General features: G+C 37.1%; 1 protein-coding gene across 2 annotated transcripts in view; it reads left to right on the top strand.

Annotated features, from left to right (window-relative positions):
- The window catches only part of TBCK (TBC1 domain containing kinase), an 88,305-nt gene that overhangs the window by 7,986 nt on the left and 63,997 nt on the right, over positions 1-16,322 (top strand). For both annotated transcript variants that reach the window (XM_072334520.1, XM_072334521.1), the window contains exon 4: positions 15,236-15,350. In XM_072334520.1, the coding sequence (XP_072190621.1) occupies positions 15,236-15,350 (115 nt within the window). The remainder of the gene's footprint in view (positions 1-15,235; positions 15,351-16,322) is intronic.

Raw genomic sequence — 16,322 nt, 5'->3', positions numbered from 1 at the left:
ACACATTAGGTCTCACGCTCTTGGCATTCATATAAGCTTAGTGAATATGATTGCTTAGGAAAAATGTCTGATTTGTTTTGTCTTCCCAATTAGCTGCAGTTAGCACTAGGCATCTTATGTGAGCTGTGTTTGGTGAGTTATGTGAGGTAGAATTCCTGTAATCCATTGCAAGTGAGATTTCAAATAAGCAGTAGTACAGACTCTGAAGCCTTTTCAGCCTTGCAGCCCCTAACTAGAATATTAACAATGTTCTTAGGCAGAGGTGAATCTAAATACAGAATGCTCTGTTGCCTGCGTGTTAGCTTTTGGTGAACTTTAGCTTGTATGTCATTCTGTGTTGCAGAGGAATGTTAGGCAAATATGGCTTCTATTTTCTTTTTCCAGTTAGAGAGGTATTTAAAGATGATGTGTAAAGGGCTTTTCATGTGTGATATAAATTACAGCCCCTCACACAGTTTTGCATCAGGTTCCTATTGTGCAAAGTTCCAGAAATAGTGAAAGCATCAGAAGCTCTGTTCTTCCCAGTTCTCACACTGATTTTTTTGAACATGTGTATCTTGGTGCTGGATGAGTAGCAGCCTAGTCTGTCTGCTGACTGTTTTTGAAAAAGCACGAGTGTAGCTATTTCAGTTTTCTTTGAATTGCTTGATGTAAGTCATAGGAATATTTTGTTGCTATGGGGGGAAAAATTCTTTTTCTCAAAATTCTATAAATGATTCTCTGTCACACAACTGTTGTGGTCTGTATGCACATCCGTCATGCCCCTTTGTATCAGCATGTGTTTTGAGGCATCCAGAAAGATTTGTGAGATATTTTTAGATTGTTTATTGAAGTACACCGACTGTTGTTTTGACGTGCTAAGATAAGGTATTTAGTCTGTTATACTTCTCTTGGCTAGTTTGGCTGTCCTTCTGTTGAGAAAGTGCAAAAAGCCTGGCTTGATGTTTTCCTTTAGGCTTGACATCGTAGAATAATTTACGTCAGTAAAGACATTCTGATCTTTGTTTCTATGAGTCAGCTGGAAGTTGTGACGCTTGAGGCACTGGGCTAACATGTAGCCTTAGATATGTTCCTAACTTGAAGAGATATCAGTGATTCATCTACTGGAAATAACGACCTTTGTGATAGTACATAAGAGAGAAATTAAGTTCACTAAAACATGAAATTTCTTGCAAAACTGACATTTGCCCCCTCCCTGAAGGCATTCAAGGCCAGGTTGGATGGGGCTTTGAGCAACCTGAGTCTAGTGGGAGTTGTCCCTGCCTACAGCAGGCAGTTGAAGCTAGATGATCTGAAGGGTCCCTTCCAGCCTAAACCTTTCTATGATTCTGTGGTTTTTTCCCTATTTTTATATTTTAATTCATAAATTAAAACAGACCCTTTTTGTTTCTTTTGTGAGAGCTATAAATTTCTGGAAACAACTTGGATGGACTAATTCCCAGTTACTGGTTATCTGAACTGTCAGTATTAATTACCTTTGGAAGGAAGTATTTGACTTTTTCTATGTATTTTGATTGCATTTGTCAATGATAGCAAAGCTGGTTACACATCCGGAGTTGATATGTATGCTATTGCAATTAATTTTATAAGCTGTTTATGGAATATGAAAAGCTGCTCTTCTGGTCTCTAGATTAATTCTCCTCATGCTTGCCAGTAACCTAAGTCCTTTGCACCTGTACCACAAGCTGATGTAAAATCAGCAGGAAATCTTCTATTATGCTAGTGCTGAAATTCAAGACGTAATGTTATGGACTGTTCATCTTTCCATACATACTGGAAAACAGGCCATACAGCTGTCTGGTAGTTATTTGCAGTTAATCTTGTCTGAAGTCATGCATCAAGTGTAGCACACATTCCCTAATATATGAATTATGGTTAAAAAAAAAATACAGCTGAGTAATTAACCTCAGAGTTTTATCAGCTTTTCCACTTTTAGTGAATCACTTGCACATAAGGAAACAAACACTGGAAATCAGAGCTCTTACCATCAACCTTAGTTGCTCTGTCACTAGGCAGTAAGTTGTATTTCTAAGCGCACCACCAAAAGTTTCTAGAATCTGGATTTGTGATATACTGAGGAATTCAGTCTTAATACTGTGGCAGCACACTCCAGGAATTGCAATGATGGTTTGCAATTGTCCTTAAAATTAATGTGCTTGATTTCTTTTGCAAAATTTGATGCTAGTAAGTGTCTGATAACTCATAGATGGATAATTTCCTTCGTGAGTGATGTATATTTGGGATCCTAAAAGTAGCACTTCCCTTGGTTGCATCTATCATCCAAATTTCAGTAACTCTCCAGTGGATGAAATGAGTAGACTTCTTGTGATTCTTCTTGTGTGTAACCAGATGCAGAAGAGGAATTCAGCAGTTCTTCAGTGTCTTCCATGTTTGTTTCTTTTTCTGATGGCAGCCTCATGGACATTGTCCCCAAATTGTTTATTCCTAATTTATTATCCTCTTTGTTTTTATTGTGAGTCAGACAAAGTAAGTACTTAATTTTAGCTCATAACAGTCATATTATTAAAAAATTAGCTCTCAGATGTATGTTGAGGAGTCTTAACTTTTTAAGGAGCTAGGAACTTGTGTGCATAGCAAAGCACAATAGTAAATACCTAATTTAAGCACGTAGTAGGTTAGTGCTGTTTGGAGATTTGAAAATGTGTCTTAAAGTCTGGCTGACTTCCTCTGTGTCTCCTTGTGCACACAAGGATTTATTGTGAATGAATCGAACATAAGTCACAAAAAATCTTGAAGGATTAAACTATTCTACTTCAAAAGTCTCACTATGGGTAGTTTTCATGTTTGTGGTAGCCATAGTTTTACTAGATTTGCTAAGTTACTGGTTCTTTGAGTGCTGGTGATACCACAGACCAGAACGTAGCATCTGAATTTATTTTTAAGATTCTCCATCTTTTAAACACACTGAAAACTATTCCTGTGGGATACCTTTGCCAGACGGTGTTAAAAGAGTTATTTTCTCTGCTTCTGTGCTGTTAGAAGAGGACTTAGGAGCTTTTCCTTTTCTGTCACACTTGAAGTGTGGTTGTTCTTTCAAGAAGCTGGTCTGCACGTGTATTCACAATAATAAAAATGCCAGCAAATAGTGACATTCAGCAGACTTTTGGCACCTACAGTTGAGTTTCTGAATTGGTTTTCAATTTGTGGCTTGGGCAGTCTTCGCGTATTCCTTTCTTCAGTACGATATAGTCATATGGTTTGAAAGTTACGGCTTTCAAAAATTACTAGTGAACCATCAGAGATGCAAGGTATAGTTTCTTATGCATGCAACATTTGATTGGATGCAGGCTGTGTCCACAGCTGTTTACTAGTTTGGAGAAATCATGAGCTGACTGATTTGGATGACTACACTTTATTTGACTGTATTAAACAGTTGTCTGCACATCAATTATATTTTGTTACGCTGTCTTTGCTGTTAATGTACTTTTGGCAAACTTGAAGTGAGGCTGTGTAGTATAAGATAGTGGTAAATGCAGAGCATGGGGAAAGCAGTTTTTGAGTAGCCAGGGATTCCTCAAAAATTTTGTAAGTCAGGTGCAAATCATCAAAAGGCTGATGGTTTTACATGATTTGACTTGAAGAGCTGCATATGAGCAGAACTTCAAGGGCAGAGTGCATTCTGCTTTGAATCAAGTCTATGCTGGAATTTCACATGAGTAATCCATATGTCATAATGAGGTTGCATTTAGCAAGGATAAATGGTTAAGCAGTAAAATAAGTGGCATTAATAAATAAACTTATTAAAATTAGGTTGGTTTTTTTCCAGTGCATGTGTGAGAATCTGTATTTTGGGTGTTTAGTGGCTGTTCTTTGCCTTTTGTTTCTTGCCAATGTTTTGTTTCCAAGATCAGACATTAGTCCTGACTTGTTTGTATGTTATTCAATGCTGCTTTTCTCAACATAAGAATATCTTGTATTCTGTTAAGTGTGAAGGTTGCTCTGAAAGTAATGCCTTCTGTTTTATGATGTTGGCTTTCAACTTTAGAGGTGGATGTCAGTGATACAGCAGTAGAGATTGAACCTTCCTGCCAATGTTTCATCCCATGCTCCTGTTGTGTGATAGATGGTAGCAGAGGGGGTGTCTGATGTGGAACTGTGAATGGAGCAAAGGTGTGAGACTGAATTCCTATATGTGGAAAAAATTGCATCCATTGACATTCATTGATGCTTGCCGAACACTTAATGGAGATGAAACAGTGGATGTGAGCACAGCGAGGGGATGGGTGGTGAACTTCAGTAGTGGCAGCAGCACTGTGAAAGATATTCCACTTTCTGGATGACTATGCAGATCTTTATGAATGCAACATGCACACTCTTGTTCATCACGTGCAAAAATGCAGAGCTAATTGTCGTCCCTATGTTATAAAATAGTGTTTTGTAGCTCAGAAATAACTCTTTCAAATGGAATTATTGTGCATGATTACAGAGTGTCCTGTCCTTCTGTCTGACAACTTCTGTTAATTTTTTCTACATACAGCTGCATCAATCTCTGTCTGGTGACATTTCTTATGTTAAAAGGCGGTTTCATATAAATTGTGTGCCAATTAGGACATTTATAGGCTTTAGTCACAGGCATCTGGTTTGGCTACATGCAAGTTTATTGTTACCTCTCGATAGGTGTTTCCTGCCTGTTGCAGTGATGCAGACTGGAGTATAGATCAAAGTGATGCACTTCTAATGCCTTCAGGAATATTAGTTGCTTACTATGAAATTTCTAACAGCACCGTTGCTTATTGGCCTAGTTGCAAAGTCCCTTTGATCACCTGCATTTGCAGACTGTTCTTCTCTTGGAACTTTCTGTTCTGTTTCACTTTTGCATAGCATCTGTACCATTGATGTAAAGATCCAGACTTTTTTGAGCTGACTATTAAAATGTATCCAAGTATGACTTTTTAACCTTTGGATATTTAGATTAAAAAAACAAAAACAAGAAAACTGTTAGAAAAGCACTTGCAAAATCTACTGGTTTCCAGGAAATGTCTGGCTTTAAGAGGAAACCTGTGCACTGCTGCCATTTTGGTTCACAGGTTTAAAAATGCTGTTGCACAATTATAAAATGTTCATCCATGTATGCTTGTTTATTTGAATCAGGAATGTGGCTTGTTGGTGATGCTTGATCTTGTCATGCAAAGAAAGCTAAAGTGAATACAGAGAAATTTGTAAAGGATTGCTTTTATGCAGTTTTATAAGGATTTCAGCGCTTTTCCTGTTATCCAGTAACTCTTAAAAAGAAAGCGTGTTTGGTTATTGTTGCATAGTATTTATACTTACTGGAATCAGTGGTTGTATGTGTTGCTTTGAAATTACTAGTGCTTCTTGCACTAGGTTGTGTTCAAGACGACTGTTTTGTTCAGAGAAGCTGAGTTGTTTAAGAGATCAGTTCTTCAGTTGTTATGTTTTTGAAGAAGATAAATGCTTGCTTTTTTGTGTCTTTAGCATTTTGAGATTGTTGATGCGCTGAGCAGTGATTTTGGACAAGTTTAATCTCAAAAAAAAAAAAAAAGAAAAAAGATCAGATTTTTTCATGAACAGAAGAGTATTGAGAATCCCATTGTTAATAACATTCTCTCTTACTGTTTAGTATGGTCGAAACCACTTTAATTTATTATACGTGATCTCTGAATCCAAGCAGTATTTTAATGGCGCTGCGCTTTGGGTGTCTGGGAGTGAAAGCTGTGTTTCCAGGAGCTCATCTGTTCTGTTCTCTTCCAGCATAGTGAAGAACGCAGCATCTGTCCAATCTGGGAAAGGTTCAAAGATAAGGAAAACACCAGGTTGTCCAGTACCTGCTTACTCTGTGATTAATTTCTTTGGCTGCCAGACATGACTGAAATTCGTGCAATTTTATGATGAAAATATAAAGGCAGACGTGAATTCTTTCCTGTCTACTATCAGAAATATTTTGTAGTCTCTAAAAGAAATCGTTCAGATTTAAACTGTGTGAAAGGAAATCTTCAAAGACCTACAGATGATGACGATGAAGAAATAAGATAAGCACTGGATATGGTTAACTCTTTGGTTCCTTTTAGTGCAAAATTTCCAGCAAACACTGAGCAGACAATCCTTTTATTTTCTGGTGAGTTTTTTCTACCCTTAAAAATTGATCAAACCTGATAAATACATATGAGACAGCCTCTACTGTTTTACTTGGGGCACCTTTAAAGTAATAAAATGTTGGTTTTGCGTTTATTTATGGGGGAAAAAAAAGCATTACAATCTTGCATTGAATATGATTCAGCCAACAAAATTTCCTACTTTTTGGCTCTGAACTTGTTATATTCAACAAATTATTTGTGAACTGGCAGAAATTACCAGATTTCTTTCTTCAAACACCTAAAAGCTTCCCTAAATATTCCTGTTTAGTGTCAGCTGCCTTACTAAAACTGAAAAGAACATTTAGCACTGTAAAATAAGTGTTACAGTCCCCAGTGTGTGCTGTGCATACGTATGTTCTTATAAGCAGAGATGCAACTTGCAAGCAAGTTTGCTGAAGGGGAAGGTTTTTGTGTTGTTGGGGTTTTTTGTTGTTGTTGTTTTGTTTTTGCTTTGCTTTTTTAATAAGAAATGCTTCAAGTAGTGTGTCTCTTTCACACTTAATTCAGCCCATGCATTTGCTAAAACCCAAGGACTGTATATGTAGTATTAAATGAAATCCCCTGGTCAAAGACTCAACTAGAAGTACCTTTTTTCTTTTTTTTTTTTTTATAATGTAGTTTTATTTGTGTGAAGAATGTCACTCTAAGCAAAGAAATTCTTAGAAAGCTCAATCTCAGTAATTATATCTCAAAATAATTCCTCTGCTCGCAGCTGAAAGTCTGACAAGGCCTACAGTCTTTTAATAACGTGATTGCAGAGTTTTTCTACCAGCAAATGTAGATGATGACCCAGTCCTTTTCAGAATAAAAACTTCTGTGGAAATCCCACTGTGACATTAATCTTTATGATAGATAGTCTTCACAGCCCTGATAAAACCACAGTTATCTTTATAAGGTGGATACAGGCTTATGGATTCTGGTTTATGAGTCTTCTGTCTGGATAGAGGTATTGGTGACAGAAGACTTTAGTCATCTTGTTGAGCTAAGCCTGAATGACATAGAGGGGCAGGGTGAAAAGAGGCTTCTGTATGTCTTAGAGGTAAGCTACTTTCAGACACTAAACTTTTGTTTTATTAAAACAGTGCTTCAAACATAACATCTAAAGTGGCCTGCTGATACAGTTCTTTCACACATACATGGCTGTGCCTTTTTATTAAGGGAATGTTTCCTTTCTGTCTTTGGTCTACAGAAGGAAGCTGCATCAAGTTAACTGGAGTGTGGAATGACAGATCTGGTTATATTCTACTTTAGCATCAAGTAAAGTAGGGAAATAACAGGTGCCAGCACTGTGACCATTCATCCTGCATCTTTTGGAAGTCAGTTTTCCTTCAATGATTGTGTACTTTAAGACTCCGGTGGTGCTGTTAATTGTATTTTTTACTACCTAGTAGTTGTTTAATAGGCAATTGTCTAGTTCTCTGTACACTGGAGAGTTGAAATTTAATATACTCTGGTCCTAAAAGTTTAGATACTGGCTCCTACAGGTACAAATGAATGATTATCCTTACCTAGAACATGGGGTTTGATTTCAAATTTGAAACTGTCATGAAAAGGTGTTTTTGAGCAGCCGAAGGTCTAATTGTTGCCTTTTAATTTATTAACAGAAAATGTCCTGAGTGCAGTTAAGTCTTTTGTTACCTTTTTATATGTTGTCAGATTGACTTTCTGCACCTGTCAAGACTGTGATAGAGCTTGCCAGGATTGTTGATCACAAAGCATGTGACCTCTCAAAGGTGTGTGTATTTGTTTAGAGGCTGCAAAAAAGATTTTTATTATCTGACCGAAGTTGCTTTTAATTCTACTCTTACAATTTGTCAACTTTTTGGAGGAGAGGAAAGCATGGGATGTCATTACATTAAATGAAATGTTGACAATATGTGTATAATCTCAGTTAAATTCTTAGTTACACAGATAGAAGTCATTGTGTTAGGTTGATTTTAGGTTTGATTTTTTTTCTCCTTGTTCTGTTAGCTTTCATTGTTGTTTTGTTTGGTTTTGTGCAAAATAGGAATGTAAGCTCACTCCGCTTGCTCTTGTTTTTTTAATTGTCATCTGTGCATCTAGTTCTACTTTGCTATTTATCTAAGAATGCATATGATCAGGTTTTAGATGGGGACTGTTTTACCCTATCTTACCATGAGGTTACCAAAACTTTCTTGTAGTGCTTTTTGGTCAAATTAGAAGTGTCATTATTCTGTCTTTTACACTTGAGCCAATTTGAGGCCTGAGGGACAAAAAATTATTCCTCAGAGGTTAATCAGTGGCAAGATCAAAATCTGAGAATCAAATTCTGTACATTAAGGCAGGTGGTGTTACAGGTTTCATTAAGACAGTGCTTTATGAGGAGTGCTCATTGTTTTCAGGTCTTTTGTTCATTTGTTTCCCCTGCATATAGCTGGATACCTTAAAGGAATTCAAGTGCTGTGTCTTAAAATTTGTGCTTTATGTGGAGGAGATGCATTGAAATCATTCAAAGTGATAACAATCTGAAAAATAACGTCTAAACATTTTTGTGTGTAATATGTTATATATATGAAGTTCTTTCTTTTTTATCTATGCTTTCATCCACTGTTTTATGGATTTTTTTTATTGGACTTTACAAGTTGAGACCTTCATAAAAATGTAACATCATTTGTGTTGCTTTTAAAGTCATGCTTCCAGTTTAAAACTCTAAAAGAGGAATGAAAGGGCTTTCTGAGTTTCCTCAGATGAGCAATGCAAACTTGTTGAAGATATCCTGTGTGAAATACCTCTGTGCATGAGTTAGAGACTTCCTGAGGACTTTGTCTATAAATTAATTTTTTCTGTGTTGTACTCTCAGCTTGTTGCATTCCCTTCCAGTTCATTTCATTCTGATAATGTGAGTGCATTTCCAAGTAAATTGGCAGTGTTTACAATCTCAATCCCTAGTGCCATTTTTTAATCAAACATGTAATAAAGTGCTAAATAAACCATTCCCACCTGCATCAAACTCTTTATGTTCTGTATAAGGTATTTTGTAATTTATTTACGCAGGAAAACCCAATTCATCTGCACATCTGTTTTTCAACCAGTCCTGTTTTTTATCCAGTTTTCCAGCTGGTCGTTTGAGGCATAAGGAGGTCAGATGGCTTTCTTGAGGTCAGTGTAGTGGTTGTCTCAGCTGGGATTGTACCCAAACTTCATTCTTTGCTGTAACCACTTGGCTGCACCACTCCCAACCAATACATCTGCATCATTCACTGTAACAGAACTAACTCCAAATGTTATTTTCTTTGGTTTGTAGTTTTGATTGTATTAGAGTATTGTAATTTTTATGAGTTCGGAAACATTACATCTGTTCACAACCTGATTCTGTTCCACTTTGAACAGACACAGTTTGTTGGGATGAGTCTCCTTCCTGAATTCCAAGTGCTTGTTTGTCTCACAAGGTCTGGAGTAGTGATTGATGACTTTGCTGGTTTGTGTCACACTGATGTATTTCCTCAGGGCAGACCCTGTCTGACCTTCCTCTTTGGAAGAGGAATCTGTTTTTATGCTCCTGTATACCAGTGTTGTAAGTCTCTTAACACTTCTGATTGTTGAGATGTTCTTCCTCCAGTTTTACTTTTTCAGCAGTAATCTGGTGTTAGAGCAAGGTGCACAGATTGGATGAAGGGATTCTTAAGCATGCATTTCTATGTATGTGCCCGTATGTTTGAAGTCTAAGGAAGCGGAAACACTTGAACATGGTGTAATCAGCATAACCTTACTCCTCTTGGTTTTGCTGTGCCTTCCCGAGGGCAGTCAAAATAGTTCTAGTTCCAGTTGTTATGAATTTCCTCTCGCCTTGAATTGCCACTACAATGAAGAAGCATGACTTCTAACACTAACTGATGTATATTTCCAGTCGGTACAAAAATTACAGGTCTCTCTACAATTATTGAGATAATAAGGCTTTTTTGTGATACCAGGATACCAGTACATTGCCAAATTCTAATTGTACCTCCATTCATTTTACTGTATGGAACGTGCTTTTTCAGAATAGTGCACTAAGCTAAGGTAGATTTAAAAGCCCAAAAGCTGCCATCACCAATCAAAATACCATGTATGCATTTGTGACAACCAGAAGTATTTCTCCTGTGCCAAATTTATGCTGCTGCCTCCATTTTGCCTTTGCCTCGAGTCCCAAATATCTTTGTTCCCTCAGTTGCTGTCCAGGTGTAACTGTGTGTTTCAGTAACACCCTGAAATAGCTACAGCTGCCTGTGTTGAAGTGACCAATAAGGAGATTGCTTTCTTTAGCAGGAAGCTTAACTGTAATCAGTAAGCAGGCAGGAAGAACTCTTGTGCTACTTGGTTGCTCTTTCATTGTGAACTGTTTAGTGGCAGCAGTAAAGAAGTAAGAGAAGACGTCTTTCCAATTAGTGTTAGGAATGCACTTCAGTTAAAGATGAATGCAGTGAGTTCTTGTGTAGATGGGCATTAATTTGCCATTCAGCAAGGAAAGGAAACCCGAGTGAATCTAAATTCTATGATATTGAAATGAATGCTAACCTTTTACCTCTTCTTTTCATTCTTTCTTTTCTCTCTTTGGAATTCTCTTATTCCACAGTTTAATAGGTCAAGTCTCCCAACTCCACCCAGCTCTGATTTCCAGCTGTATGATCTACAGTCCTCTTTTTATTTTCTTTTTCTTTTTTTTAAGTATTCAAGGCAGTAAAGTAGTTTTTATTTTCCCCTCAGCAATCTGCGGTATGCACAGGGACTACTGCTGCTGGCTGTCAAATGGATTTTTCCAAAACCTCCTTTCCTACTCTGCAGTTTGGCAATCATTTTCTTAGTTTCAAGCTGAAATTTCAAGTTATTCATCTAGAATTTAAAGCAACTGGACACCATGAAGAGAGCCCCTTGATAACATAGCAAGGAATTCATACAGAATATTTTGTGGCTGTGGATTTTCACAGAAACTGACAGGTCCTTTCCTGTAAACGTGGATGAAAGACTTGGAATATTGGATACTCTGTTACAAAGTCTGTTGAGGCTTACAGGGGTTACCTTATGTTCAAACAGTATAAGATATAATACTTGGGGAAACTTATTTGTTGGGTGTTTTTTCTCTGTGTGGTTCTTTTTTTGTTTGTTTGTTTGTTTTGGTGTGTGTGTTTGTTTGCTTTTTGTGTTCTGTTTGGAAGCCAGGAAGTATCAGGGAACATTTCATATACATTTGTTCTGTACCCACCCCTTAATCCTTTCCTAGGCATCTGCCTATCATCTTTTTAGGAAAAAGGATACTGAGCTCAAATGTATTAGTTTTGGGGTTTGATCTAGTATGCCAAAGTTTAAGGTTTGAAAGGTCATTGATTTTTTGCCTAGAATGGTAATAATCCATAGCAGTAACAAGTTACAAGATCATAAGAAGGTCCACACAAATGTGTGGAAGAACTTCTTCACCGTGAGGGTGATGGAGCACTGGAACAGGCTGCCCAGGGGGGTTGTGGAGTCTCCTTCTCTGGAGATATTCAAGTCCCACTTGGATGCCTACCTGTGCAACCTGGTGTAGGAAACCTGCTTTGGCAGGGGGGTTGGACTCGATGATCTCTAGAGGTCCCTTCCAACCCCTACAGTTCTGTGATTCTGTTACCAGAGCATCATATCTTGGAGATTCTGATTCAGTTTCCTACGTGGTTATTGTAGGTTGGAGGGTTTTTGTTTGTTTTTTTTCAAGAATTGAGAATCCTTCTGTCTTTAAGTTTATAATTTCCAGTGTAAATGTTTACACCTTTTTCAGTTTACTCCTGCACTTATGCTGTTGTCTTATGGCTCGGGCAACTCTCCATATATGTTTGTTCACAGGTAGTACTGAATGAGTATGCTCACTTAGATCTCAGTTATTTTGGGAGCGTGTTGTCTTTATTTAGTAACTGATCTCCACTCTGATTGTTAATAGCTCATCCTTTGAAGAAAGACAAGGGTGTCAGTATGCCACTTTCTGCTAGTACACATTTTCCCTTTCATCCTGGCCCAAGTGCTTTTCTCAGTCATAAGGAAGATTGCAGTGGGTGCAAGAACATTGGCAAGAAGAATCTTCTTTCTGCTTTCCTCTGTCTGAATCAAAAAATGACAGAAGTGTCCTAAGAAATCAGATAATCACATCAGTGAGTCTGCAGCACCACAAGAATTTGAAGCTTTCTGAGAACATCTGTTTGCTGTGACACATGAGGTTGATTGAAGCAAACATTGAGAGAACAGCTACACCTCCCTAGCAGTAAGAATTCAACAGACTGGAGATCAGGCTGCCTGCTAAATTGAAAAGTTTATTTCATTTTGTAAAGGCACAGTACAGCCACCTGTGTACTATTAGTGTGTGGAAATTAGTCATTTGTCTGGTATAGCTTTTGGTCTGACAAATTCCTGGAGGTAATAAAACAGCACTCATTTTTGTGGGTTTTTAAGTCTTCTCTTCTGTCTTCCCCCACAAATGCCATGCACATGCCTCCTTAACCTTGCTGGTTTTGTACTATTGGCTGAATTTGCTTGTATCGACTTCTAGAGTTTTTTTTTCCTGTTTACCAAATGAATATCTGAGGAAGGAATTGAGTTTTTGCTTTTTGCTTCCTTTTTTCCTGTTTTCCTTTTTGCTTCCTTTCCTATGCTTCTGTACCTCCAACTTCCAAATCTAAACCCAACATTGAATTAATCCTTATATTCTTTCAATTCTTCATTTCTAGAGTGGAAGAATATGGGGTTACTCCCATTTCTGACTACTTCTTTTCTTTGATTTGGGAATGATTAAATCAACAAGTTTGATTTTTTTATTAGTATGCAGTCCTCTCATTTGAAAATAATCCTTCCTTAAAAGTGATTGAGTAGGTTGTAACTGAGTAGCTTTGTTAGTATGCAAGCTAAGGAAGATAGGAGAATGAATGAAGCCTATTCCTTTGAAAAGTACTGTTAGGTGTAAAAATACCTTTTTTTCCCCATTGTGAGGTGTCTCTTTTGCAGGTAAATTCCTGCTGCTTCTCTCCGTTTTCTCCTGTTCGTGGAGAGAAGAAGCTTAAAACTATTTTTAGGAAAAGTAGACTCTGAAGACAATTGATATCCCTTCAGATCTTCAGGTTGCTTTTGAAGTGAATGTCAGACTTTGTGCTTTTACTGAATGCCTCCTACCATATCTGCCTTGAGCAATGGAATAATTTGCTTCACCACAGTTTAAAGCTGCCATCATTATCTTAATGAGATGAACAAGTTTTTTCATACCACCATACCACATAACTTGGATGTAGGCCCCTGTCAGGTCAGTGGTATAGCAGCTGTTGGTATCAAACCTAATATGTGTGTTTTCCTTTTTATAAATCATATTATTTCTTTTTTCTTCTCTTCCCACCTCCTTTTAAAGGATGCTGAAGCCCCTCTACTTTAAGAGCTCATATCGTACTTAAGACACTGGTTGATCTATGAGTAATAGGCTTTCAGTTAATGAGTTAAAATTTAAGAATCAGCACAGATTTCACTCCCTGTGTTTGGTGACTTAATGACCTCCTTGGTTAAGATTACATTTTTGTTTTATTTATTTATTTTTTTCATTAAAGTGTCAACTTACCTGATGCTCAGAGGCAACTTTACAACTGCACCTTCTGCACTTCTAGAAACTTGCTTTAGTGCTCACAGTGGCCTTAGAAACGGTGAAACCCTCCTGTGAGGCAGGGGACCTCACTTGAGCTTGGTTGTTCTCAGGAGGAGAGTTTGTGGCAGAGAGATTGATTCCTTGTGCTCAGTAATATCAATTTGGATTTTTAGTTGTCAGGCCCTTTGCAATTAAATGCAAAACTCCTGGGTAATAGGCATGTGTTCTACTTAATAAATGAAGTTAGAACTAGTTTATGAGAAATAGCACTATAAAAGAGCTTGTTATACAGAATTCTTTTTCTTCTGGGGAGGAGTACTTGCTTCAGCTTAACATGATGTGCTTGTGTGAACACTTCTCCGTAAGAGGACAGCATTGAGAATGTATATACTTATATAATGAAAAATACTTATCATTCATGTGTTGGTTGTCAATGCAGTGCCATAGAGGATTTATTATAAAAAACAAATAATCCAAAAGTAGTATTTCAATATCTTTGCCTAATTTCTACTTTTTTTTTTTTTATTTCAATGTCAAAGAATGCAGAGAATAAATAGGTGGCTGAGGCCTCCTAGTGACAACTGCAGATACTGCAGCTCTTAGGCACAGAGCTATATATATATGTTTAATGTATCTAGAAGAAACTCTTTTAAGGCTGACACATATCCCATATGACACTTTAATTGTTCACATGCAGTGGTTCCTTACTGAAAATTTGAGTTCATCATCAGTTACTTTTTGCAGTAACACTTTTGCAAAGTTGTGCAAAAGTAAAAAAAAAAAAAAAAAGGTTTTGATTTGCAATTGTTATTGGTATTATTGATGGTACAAACAAAATAACAGAAAAACTGTGAAAGCCTGCATCGTAGAGTTTTACCACGGTTATAGCTCTGCTTAAAAATTACTGTGGTTCACACTACATAGCTAACAGCTTCAAGCGCTGTTATGTGTCCTGTAAATTGAGGATAGGAGAGAGGGGGAAGAAAAAGTGCCAGCAAAGAAGATGTGAGGTGGTTGTGGGGTTTTGTTTTGTTTGTTGTGATCATTAGCAGTGTGGTTTTGGTTGAATTGCTAAGACCTTGAGAATCACTTCCAAATGCTACGATCCAAGTAACAGTAGTGTGGATATGTGTTAGGACAGATTTCTTTTGTGCTTAAAATTTAACTGAAAGTCTGCATTCACAGCTAGTGAGAAGTAGTACAGTTTCTTTTGTAAGAGGGGTAAAGACCAGAGAATAACTCCATGTAAGCTAACTGAATGCTCTTAATAGACTGTTTTTAACAAAGTTCGCCTCAGTATTTTTTGTTTCAGTAGCCTGTCAGCATTTCTTGAACTAGAGGCTTTTGTCAAAATGCAGCTATCAGTTCTAATGATAAAATTTTGGCTTTCTGATAGCAGTGAATAGCTGATAATGAAACTTAAATTCATTTTGGTCTTAGGTAAACTAAGTTAGATTCCCGCTCCCTCCACACTGTAATGTACCTCTTCATTTTGCTGTTGTGCACGTTTTATTTTCTTCTCTTTTGTTTTCAGTTCCTCAAGGATTTTGTGCATTGCATATGAGGTTTTGCAGGGTCTACAGTATATGAACAAACATGGAATGGTCCACCGAGCACTCTCCCCTCGCAATATTCTTTTGGATCGAAAGGTACAGCTACATGAATAAACCTGTATTTCATTTTTCCTTCTTACTGACAACAAGTAGCATGCTGTGTCATATTTGAAGACCGTGGCAGCCCTTCTGATTAGGATGAGTGGGGCAGTCGTATATATGGGAGAAGTGTAGGGGTTTTTACTAGTTTTCCTCTTTTTCATAAATTTCAAGTGTAGTTCAGATTTGTCTGTTTCCACTTTTTTTTTTTTTTTTTTTTTTTTTTTTTTTAATCACAAACCATGTTTTTCATCCTTATTAAAATAGGGATTGAAGTTTCCTTGATTGTCAGCATTATAGTTAAAGGGTCTTACTAATTTTTAGTAGGTATATATTTTTTTCTCCAAGCTAGTTCACTGTTCCCTGTTAGCCAATGTTTCTTGGTGATCTGAAACATTACTTTCAAATATCAACATATTTCTTTGTTTGTGTTAGATTATTCAAATTGCAGTCTGTCAATTCAATTCTGTCACAGACTTCTGGGTTGGCAGAGTGGAATAAAGGTTCCCAGCATAAGGGATGAGAAAACCAATAGTTACTGTTTTATTCAGAGCCACCACTGTATCTGAACTGACAGCTAAAATACTTAGCCTACATGAACAGCCCCTCTCTCCTTCCCTTTCTTACTTGCTATAAGTAGAATAGCTAGGTCTTGCCTTGTAAGGCAGAAAGAAGAGAAAGGAAGCAAGGAACACTTATTAATAGGGTCTTGTATAAATTGCTTGTAAACAAATGAAAATTATAATAATGCACTAACAAGCAAAATACTTAGTTTGAAGATAGTCCTAAAATCAGTTATGGAACAAAAGGGGGTTTTATGTGGCCATAAAACTCCGAGATTTTTCCTTGCCGTATTACTTGCTGAGGTAGCCTTTACTGTTGCACCATCTGCAGGCTGGCTGAACATATTTCAAAATACAGCAGAAACATATTAGCTTAAATTCTGTGCCATTTTAATATTTTGGTTTT

This window comes from Excalfactoria chinensis, chromosome 4, assembly GCF_039878825.1.
Source record: "Excalfactoria chinensis isolate bCotChi1 chromosome 4, bCotChi1.hap2, whole genome shotgun sequence".
NCBI classification, from domain to species: Eukaryota; Metazoa; Chordata; class Aves; order Galliformes; family Phasianidae; genus Excalfactoria; species Excalfactoria chinensis.
The sequence above is the reverse complement of the archived record's forward strand: the minus strand, read 5'-3'. Positions and strand labels throughout refer to the sequence as shown.